General features: G+C 36.8%; 1 protein-coding gene across 1 annotated transcript; it reads left to right on the plus strand.

Annotated features, from left to right (window-relative positions):
• The first annotated feature begins 2,808 nt into the window (after window positions 1–2,808).
• Window positions 2,809–8,707, plus strand: LOC134565686 (POU domain, class 5, transcription factor 1.2-like). Its single transcript, XM_063425325.1, has 5 exons — window positions 2,809–3,769; window positions 4,646–4,757; window positions 5,709–5,839; window positions 7,162–7,326; window positions 8,148–8,707. The coding sequence occupies exons 1-5, from the start codon at window positions 3,179–3,181 to the stop codon at window positions 8,433–8,435; spliced, it is 1,287 nt and encodes a 428-aa protein (XP_063281395.1). The 5' UTR covers window positions 2,809–3,178; the 3' UTR covers window positions 8,436–8,707.
• Window positions 8,708–10,670: the final 1,963 nt, after the last annotated feature.

Consider the following 10,670-nt stretch of genomic DNA (forward strand, 5'->3'; position numbering starts at 1 on the left):
ATACTAGGGACAGAATACTTCAAAAGAGACAGGGCTAGTAGAGCAGGGGAGAAACAGAAGGCTAATCGTTATTGACTTAATCTAATAAACAAAAATAAATGCCACATAAGTGGAATTATTAGTTAGTCCCAGCTGCACTGTAAAGGGGAAGGGGAGAGAGGGGTAAAAAAAGAGATATCCGTGCATACAAATTCCCCAACGTCCCCTCCTGAAGTCTAAGCCCCAATTGAGTCTCAATAGACGAAACTCCTGTCTCCTCAAAGTCTAGTCAGAGTAAACAGCCCTATTCTCTAAGATTCTGTCTCTGCTAAAATCAAATCAAGTATACGATCGAGTGGAGGGTAGAGGGTTGTAAAGTCTTCCAACTATCTATGTCTAGGTAGCTTGTATCTGCCCTGTCTCTCTCCTCCTCCCTCCTCTTTGAAAATTCCCGACGCGCGTTTCGCCGACTTGCGACTCTCCTTGGTAGAGTCGCAAGTCGGCGAAACGCGCGTCGGGAATTTTCAAAGAGGAGGGAGGAGGAGAGAGACAGGGCAGATACAAGCTACCTAGACATAGATAGTTGGAAGACTTTACAACCCTCTACCCTCCACTCGATCGTATACTTGATTTGATTTTAGCAGAGACAGAATCTTAGAGAATAGGGCTGTTTACTCTGACTAGACTTTGAGGAGACAGGAGTTTCGTCTATTGAGACTCAATTGGGGCTTAGACTTCAGGAGGGGACGTTGGGGAATTTGTATGCACGGATATCTCTTTTTTTACCCCTCTCTCCCCTTCCCCTTTACAGTGCAGCTGGGACTAACTAATAATTCCACTTATGTGGCATTTATTTTTGTTTATTAGATTAAGTCAATAACGATTAGCCTTCTGTTTCTCCCCTGCTCTACTAGCCCTGTCTCTTTTGAAGTATTCTGTCCCTAGTATTTGTTTTCTAGTTTACATGTACCACTTTTAAATTGATTATTAAAAGTTAAATTTTATTTCAGGACTGCTGCTTTCTATACTAGTATCCAGTAGGGGTACTGTTCTACTCTATCTGTACCCTCCAGGCATACTAGGAATTCTCTCTTTTTTCCTATAATAATAATAATAATCAATTACAGATTGTGTTAGCCATCCTATGCAACTCAATGGCCACTGGGTTCCAAATGACCTCCTATCAACAAATATTAACTAGATTAATTAATTAAAATAATAATAATAATAAATACATAGTTTTGTTTTTTTAAGTGGGGTGTGTAGGTCAAAATGAAGACAGTACAGTGTCATTTTAATTGGAATGGGATTTATGTTAATGGTAAATTTGGAAACAACCTGTAGTAATTACTAATTAGTTCAGTATTTTAATGAGGCTCATGATTCATGTCTTAAAGGCATAATTTATACTCATTTGAATAGTGTGCACTTAACCAGACATCTTCATATGCTAATAAATAGGAGAAAATGAGGTGGCAGACAGTCTGTTGAAATGTAGATATCCAGATAATGTTTAGTACTGGGTAGACAGAATAAAATGAAAAAGTGAAAGACTTTTACAGGCTAATGATTGGTGGAGAGGAGATTTATGGCAAAGTACTGGCTCTTTTAGATTAGATTATGGTTGGAGAACGAATATTCCATTTAAACTGCATTGTTTATCAATTTAAAATGTATTATATTTTATCCAAAATATTCTAATATTTGCTTCAGAAAATGAATGAGTGCTAATGGTGCATACGTCTGTTTGCACTGTCCCCTATCTTTGTAAAGCAACTTGGGAAAAGTATGACAAAAATAAAACACAAGGCACTGCCCTTTACCTATTGACTTCCCCCTCTCCAGCTTCACTTATAATTAGCAAACCTCCATATTATCATGTGTGATTCCTACCATGCTAGACAAGAATGATAGGCTGAAAGTTCTGGGGTGCCTTTTCCTGAGAATTGATCCAGAGTGATAAACACAGTGACATATTGTAACAGCCCAAGGCACCATTTTCTTTCTCAGTTGCTGTGGCAAGTTCGAATTGGCTCATAGTCTATTCATGAGAGAAACAGTTGAATCAGCTGATTGCACACATGACCTATTGTAGCACATATAGGGCCTTCGGTTATTGACCTTATTGACCAGATTACCCCACATTTGTACAACATTACTGATGGTCATACATTTCTATCTCCATAACTAGTTGAGATGTATGCATTCTTAGGGCTGACATGGACCTTTATTCAGTTGTGACTCAGAAACGTTGTTTCATGTTTACAAACATTTGTTTCATCAATATAGATTGTTAATAGGTCTATTTAATACCCATTATAAAAACTTTATTAGATTGTGCCATTCTGTGCATCTCAATGGCCACTGGGCTCAAAATGACCTCCTAACAACAAATAGTATTTTTAAGTGGATGTGTAAATCAAAATGAAGACAACACAGTGTCATTTTAATTTGAATGGGATTTGTGTTAATGGGATATTTGGAAACAACCTGTAGTAATTAATAATAAGTTTAGCATTTTAATGAGGCACATGGTTCATGTCTTAAAGGGATAATATGTATATTCATTTGAATAGTGTGCACTTAACCAGACATCTTCATATGCTAATAAATTAAATGAAACTGAGGTGACAGACAGTCTGTTGAAATGTAAATATCCAGATACTGTTTAGTACTGGGTAGACAGGATAAAATGAAAAAGTAAAAGATGTTCACAGGCTAGTGATTGGTGGAGAGGAGGTCAATGGGGAAGGGAGTAGTTTAGATTACCTCACGGTTGCAGAGGGAATAGTTAATGACAATAAGCCAGTAACAGGTAATGCCAATAAACAAGCCCACCAGGTAGGTGGGGTTAAATTGTGTTGTAGAAGCGCTCCCCTCATTCTCTCAGAGTTGCTGTCTTCAGTGCCTTTGGGGAGATTCTTCTCAATCCCTACTCTTGCTAGCATCTTCCTGCTAAGCTGCTCTCTCACAGCCCATCATTCTACAGGCCTTTTCTCAGGTTTCCAGACAAGGTTTGAATAAGCTGCCTACACATACAAGCTTTTCTTGAGTTTTTTCTCAAGTCCAGAGGCCTTCTTCAAAGATTTTACCTGCATCTCTGCTCCCAGCGCAGAACCTACGTCAGCGATCTTGAAGAATCCCAAGAAGAACTCTCTGAAAGCTCAGTTAGCCAACAGAGAGGTTCACTGCAAGAACCATGGATAACAATTACCTTTATTCCAACCAAGGAGGGGCTTATTCACGCCATCTTCCACCTGGATATGAACATTATCAAGAATATGTGCACGATATCACAGACATGGGCCATCAACCTAACTTACATTATGTGCAAAACTATGACTATGCAGTAATTCAACAAGATGACGGGCAGTGCCTACCTCAGAAGACAAACAAAATGAACCAGATCCCCCAGTTATATAACAGCACTACACCGCCTAATGCTTACTATCAATATTCTGGACAGCCATGGATACCACCACCAAACCCATCCGAAACACCTGGCTACATAAACCAAGTATCTCCCCATCAAGCTGCCAGTCCTGTAAGCATGAATCGGCCCACTTCCCCACAGGCCATTTCCTTTGCTGCTAATGTGGGGCAAATTAACTACCCCATGCACCACTACCAAAAACCTTCACTTGCTAGGACTGAAAGCTGCACCTCTACAAGCACCCTATGTAGAGCTGAAAACTGCTCCCCTACAAATACCATATCTTGCGCTGGAAGCTGCACCCCTACAAGTACTATGTCACAGGCATCCGCTGGAAGTGTAGTGTCAGATGTTGAGGTGAGTACTTACTAATCCAAACTCATGCACTGTTTTACTGTGTGGTTCCTTCACCCAACTACATGTTTGGACCACTTTGATAAAAACATTTTTAGACTAGTAACATTTACTTTTCAAATTTCTCATGTAATAGGAAACCTAAATATTGGAGATACTTTATTGCTTTATTGTCAAAGTATCAATGGCTGTTTAGTGAAAAGTAATTTTTTTTTAAAGGACATTGCGGTAGAAAGTGGTGAATATGCAAATATTTGGTATGCTTGGTTTAATGTCTAAATTCTAATTTTATTTATAGTAAACATAAAGTTGTAGTGTATTGACAACTGAAATATGTAGGCCAACATTTGGAAAAGGGGAAAAATATTTCAGATATTCCTATTTAGAGAATTTTTCAAGCTTGCCAGTTTCATCTAATTTTTTTACTCCACTTGTCGATTTAGTTCAACTCACTATTTACTAAATAAATGTGTCTTTTTATTTTATTTGGAATATAGCTGTTGCAGGTATGGCTGTAATGAGGTTATGGCTGTCCATTAGGATTTCCTTGTGAAGCCTGAATATGGTGGACAATTGCTTATTTTATATTGTCTTGTGATACTTTTTTTGAACTATTTTCTGCCAAAATGAACTCAAATCTGAGTTAAGGTCTGCTTTATCTATCAATAAACAGTGGGAAATTGTAGTTCAAATAAGCCTTCTATATAAAGTCTATTGCAATCTGAGTGTCTATGTATCTATGCTGGCCCCAATGTCCCATCGTCTAATTGGAGCTTTCATTCATATCACAAACTATGAGTGTGGCTCATGTTTTTCTGGAGAATAATTAAAAATGTTTTCTTAAACCTCAAGTTTAACACTTGCTCTTTACATTCACAGGATCAATCAAGCATGAGTGAGCTGAAAGAATTTGCCCAAAAAGTTAAAAAGCTGAGGGAGTCATTAAAGCTTACCCAGGAAAACGTTGGGGACGGACTAGGAGTTTTATACAGTAAGATCAGATATAAGAAGTTACTAATATATATATATTTGATCTCTGTCTTCGAAATAAATGAAGATTTGAAGTATTGTTAATCCTTGAGTGCCGGTAATTTTGTATCCTGTACTATTTAGCCACCAGAGCACCAGGTAATTTTTCCTCATTATTGAAGTTGGAGTGCAGGGGTTCTCTGGATCTATATATATATAAAAGATATTTATATTTTCAGTTTGTAAAAATATTAAAACAATCCACAAATAAAAATCAACTTATATTTTAAAAGGGAAAATCTGGTATTTTTAATACAGAAAGTATAATTATCTAAAATATGTATTATTGATACATTATTCATATTCATATATATATATACATATACATATATATATATATATATATATATATACATACATATATATTTATATATATATATGTGTGAATGGATATCATATTCTATAAGTTTTGTGTGATTAATTCACTCTGATCCTTTGAGAAAGCACAGAGAGGGCATTTAATGCAAATGTATTTCTTTTTCCAGCAACACTTTGGTATAATGAAATTCAATGTGGGTGTTATCCCTAATTTGATGGCATGCAGTAGTCTTTGATTTATGAGCCCAACTCTTGGAAATATGAGATAACGCAAGGTCAAAGATAAGAAACTCATAGAAACATGCACTGGGATACAGTTTCATTGTACCAAAGAATCACGTTTGCGTAAAATGCTCATTGTAGACTTTTCAGGTTGCAGTTGCAATGTCAGGGTGCTGTCAACATAAATATATAAAAAACATAAGTCAATAATGAACTAAAAAGGTAATTTAAAAAGAAAAAAAGCTGTTTCCATATTAATAATAATATTAACATTATTACTATCTTAATTGATTTAGTTATAAATAATAGAGTTTTGTTTAAAACCAGAACACCTGGACATCACATAACAGACAAACCATCTACTTTGTTACAGAGAAATCATTTAGCCAAACAACAATTTCCAGATTTGAGGCTGTCCAACTGACCCTTACTAATATGCGGAAACTGAAACCAATGCTGGAGAGATTTTACAATGAAGTTGAAACAAATACAGCTATTCGAGAAGTAAGTAAAACAATTTCTCATTTTGGGAGCATGTACAGGGACTTATACTCTAAAGATTTATTTACATCAAGTGTGTCATTGCTGTTAAAATTCCACAATTATCAGCAGTGGAATTTTTTTGTACTAAAACAGCTATAACCTCGTATCTCCCAACATTGGGAGATATGGAATTGGGAAGCACGTAGAATGCCCCTAGCGTCATTGTCAGTGACTTGTGTCACTTGCGATGTCCACAATGGATGAGTCTGCCTGCTAAAGGGAGTGGGTTGGTCAATTGAAGCGGTGTGTCAGCCTGGTGTCAAACACACCAAGCTGACTGACAGTATATATGGCCAGCAGAGCGAGATAGGCAACCTTTGACAATCCAGATGGACTACATTTCCCATGATGCTTTGACAGAATTATGGCTGTAAGGTATTATGGAAGATGTAGTACCAAAGGTTGCCTCCCCTTGTGGTAGACCATGCAGAGAGTACTGCTGAAGCACACTCTGTATGATCCTAGTGGTTGACACACAGCTGAAGCACATCTTACAATGCACTCTCTCTGTGCTACACAGGGACAGTCCCCTCTTCACAACTGCACAGTAAACACTAGTAAATAAATAACAATTTTGAATCACAAACTATAACTGGGCCAGATCATTTTCAAGAGGAAATTTAGCTTTTTTATTCCAAACACTGTCAACACGGAACAAAATCGCGACACTGGGACAGGACCCCAAAGGAGGGACAATCTAACCAGAATCGGGACATTTGGGAGGCCTGTAACCCTGCCATGAGAATTTCAGAGTGGGATAACTCATTGTTCAGTCTACGTACTGTAGGCTTCAGGAGAAAGACTATAGACATAGGGAGCTACAAAGTTCACTGCTATTTCTATGTAGAGCTGCAGAGATCCGTGTTTAGCTTGAAGAGAGATACTGAGTTCAGAGTTATAGCAATATAACCATGATTTCTTAACCACTATTATTATTAGTAGCCTATTATTATTATCACTTAGGATGTGTATGGCATGTCAATGAGAAGCATATCTTAATTTTGCAAAGTAGGAAATGAGCATATGGCTAGTGATTTTAATAAATCACTGCTGGTATAGTAGATATGATAAAAGGAGGTAATGAGCCCTCTGCAGTGTAATCAATGCACGGTTTGCAGGTAGCTATGGTGCTTGGAGTACTGTTGTGTTAGTGCCCCCTTAACTCTGGGAAATATGCTCATTACAAATTGTGGAATTTTTGGTTTCAAACTTGTTATCTATGAGTTTGAAAAAAAATTCTGTGATTAACATGTTATTCTTTGCATTTTTTTGCAACCCACTAGATTGTTGACAGAGGAGGAAAACCGAACGACTCTGTAAAAAGAAAAAAACGTACGTTCATTGATGAGAAGACAAAGAAAAAGTTAGAAGAGAATTATAAGCGGTTCGCTCATCCCAATAAAGTGGAAATCGAAAGCATTTCAACAGAAACCGAACTAACATGTGATGTAAGTATTAACGATAAGAAGATTTTGATCAACTACTATGACATTACAATTAACAGTAATTCACTAAAGTCAGAATTCAGAGTGAATTCAAAGTGAACTTCAGATTTAAAGAGACACTATAGTCACCAGAACCACTACAGCATAGAGTGGTTATGGTGTCTATAGCCTGTCCCTTCAGGCCTTTTAATGTAAACACTGCCTTTACAGGCATACAATACACACAAACACTGCATCTACTACACACATAATATTCACTACACAAACACATCCCCTGCATCCACTACACAAACACAGACACTGCATCCACTACACACTTTGCATCCACTACACAAACACACTCTCTACATCCACTACACAAACACAGACACTGCATCCACTACACACTTTGCATTCACTACACAAACACAATCTCTGCATCCACTACACAAACACAAAGACAGCATTCACTACACACACTGCATAACATTATGGATGTGGGTGTGTTTTTATGGGCATGGCTTTGGGAAGGGGGGGCAGCATGTTCTCGCTGGTCCAAAAGTGAATATTTCAATGTATGAATTTAACATATTATATATTTCCTAAATGGTTTGCTCTGCATAAATCAGACTTGGTACTTGTGAATTATGTCTCTTTAACCCCTTAAGGACACATGACATGTGTGACATGTCATGATTCCCTTTTATTCCAGAAGTTTGGTCCTTAAGGGGTTAAATGTAAATAATTTGTTAATAATTTGACCACATGATATATAATAATTAGAATCATGCACATAAGATAAATTCCTTTATTGACCACCCATTACTTTTATTATTTATCAATAGGTTGTTAATACATGGTTCTGTAACCGGCGTCAGCAGGAAAAGAAGGAACTGAACAAATGCCTGAAAGAGGAGGCCATAGCATCTGGCAATTTTGCTCAACCCATTTCAATTCCTAACACAGGAACCTGTGCCAAGCCACCAGTGGCAGTACCACAACCCTGCCTAATTGACATGACTGGATTAAATCGTACACATTATATGGCAATAAATGACCAAAATGGACAATTTATCCAACATGCCATGCAAAGTATGCCTCCTGGAAACGATACTCAGTTAACCATGTTATAATCATATTTCTATTTTCCTCTTTTTACAGATAAACCTTTCTTTCAAACATTAACCCACCTTGATCCCTTTTACTTCAGTTCACTGTTGTAGCCTTAACCCTACCACTTTGATTCTGTGTCATCATTATTAACTCTCAAGCTGCATTTCCTCTCTGTCAAAGACATTTCTGTGATGCTTCTAACCTAATGTTCATTACCATTCAACCTCATGTCCTTTATTACAGGAATTCTCTCTAGACCTCAAACTCGCTGGACTTCCCCTTAAGACTGTGTATATAGATTGTAAAGTTGACAATGAACCTTTCGTATATGTATATATATATATATAAATAATAAAATAGTTAAATAAATAAATACGTTTGTTTGTCTCTTGGTTTGGAACATTACATTTTATGAATTTATACAAATGTTTTTTTGAGTTAGACTCTTCTTTACCAGCATATACTGAGGTTCACCCCAAACCTTCTATTTTGTGTAGGGAAAAAAGTGGTGCAGTGCAATATAAATATTTTCAACACTAAAAATTACTCATACAAGTATCATAAAAACAATATATTCCATGCAGTAACCTTCAAAGCCTTGCAAAAGATACACTAAAATAATATAAAAATGGTGCTCATAAAATATCTACCAATTTACAATATATACCAATATACCAAAGGGATATATCGTATATACTCGAGTATAAGCCGACCCAAATATAAGCCAAGGCCCCTAATTTTACCCCAAAAAACTGGGAAAACTTATTGACTCGAATATAAGACTAGGGTGGGAAATACAGCAGCTACTGGTAAATTTCTAAATAAAATTAGATCCTAAACAAATTATATTAATTGAATATTTATTTACAGTGTGTATATATAATGAATGCAGTGAGTGTGTGTATGAATGCAGTGTGTGTATAAATGCAGTGTGTATATGAGTGCAGTGTGTGTGTATAAATGCAGTGTGTGTATGAATGCAGTGCAGTGTGTGTGTGTGTGTGTATGCAGTGTGTGAATGAGTGCAGTGTGTATGAATGCAGTGTGTGTGTATGAGTGCAGTGTGTGTATGAGTGCAGTGTGTGTATGAGTGCAGTGTGTGTTTGAGTGCAGTGTGTGTATGTATGAGTGCAGTGTGTGTATATGAGTGCAGTGTGTATGAGTGCAGTGTGTGTGTATGAGTGCAGTGTGTGTGTGTATGAGTGCAGTGTGTGTGTGTATGAATGCAGTGTGTGTGTGTGTGTGTGTGTGTGTGTGTGTGATGGAGAGCATTGGTGGGGGGTGGGCATTTTTTTATTATTATTAATTATTATTTTAATATTATTATTTTTCTTATATTATTACTTTTTTTTTATTACTATTTTTTATTATTAATATATATATTTTTTTTTCGTCCCCCCTCCCTGCTTGTTAGCTGGCCAGGGAGGGGGGCTCTCACTCGCTGGTGTGCTGAAAAACTCGTCTTATACTCAAGTATATACGGTACATATAAAACATAAAATGTTATAACCACCCATCTTAAAGTGGTATAGTGCATGAAAAGAGATACTAAAGTAGAATGTGTGGTCACAGCAATCTTCAAAACCACATACAAATACTTGTTTCAAAAACACTGCATTTACTGAATGTGCAATCACTTTGCACAATGAGGGGTAAGATAGTGATCTTGATCTTAGTTGCCCTATTGCTGCAGAGTGGATAGACAATGGGTGCCATGGAGTCCAAGTTTTTGTATAACTCCTCATCTACAGTTTGTCTTAAAACCATATATTATGGCACCTTAATCACTATAGTGAGCTGTAGGTAATATAAAGCTTAGATTGCATCTGCCATTAATTAATTAAAATGAAGAATCTGGTTCCCATGTAAAGTAATGTGCAGAAATGGAACAACCCAATGTTAGTGTTGTGAGTTTACATAGTGGAGTCACTGTTCTAATGTCACTTAGAGAAATAATTATATACAATAAAAATCAAAGGGAAAAAAAGTTACTTACACATTATCACAAATCCCTATTTACATTTATATAACTGTAGGTTTTTTAGTATCACTCCAATGGCCATTAGTTGTAAGCTTATCTGCCACATCAAGGCAAAACCTCTTAGGTGAGTCCTACACTAATAATTCACCTTGCTGTTCCCAGCTGCAAGGTAAAAAAACCTCTGAGAGACAGAGGGGTATTTTTCTAAACCCCTAAAGCAGAGCCATAACTAGAAACCACTGGGCCCCAGTGCTAAAATTGCCCCCCACCATAC

This window comes from Pelobates fuscus, chromosome 6 (genome assembly GCF_036172605.1).
Source record: "Pelobates fuscus isolate aPelFus1 chromosome 6, aPelFus1.pri, whole genome shotgun sequence".
Classification (NCBI taxonomy): domain Eukaryota; kingdom Metazoa; phylum Chordata; class Amphibia; order Anura; family Pelobatidae; genus Pelobates; species Pelobates fuscus.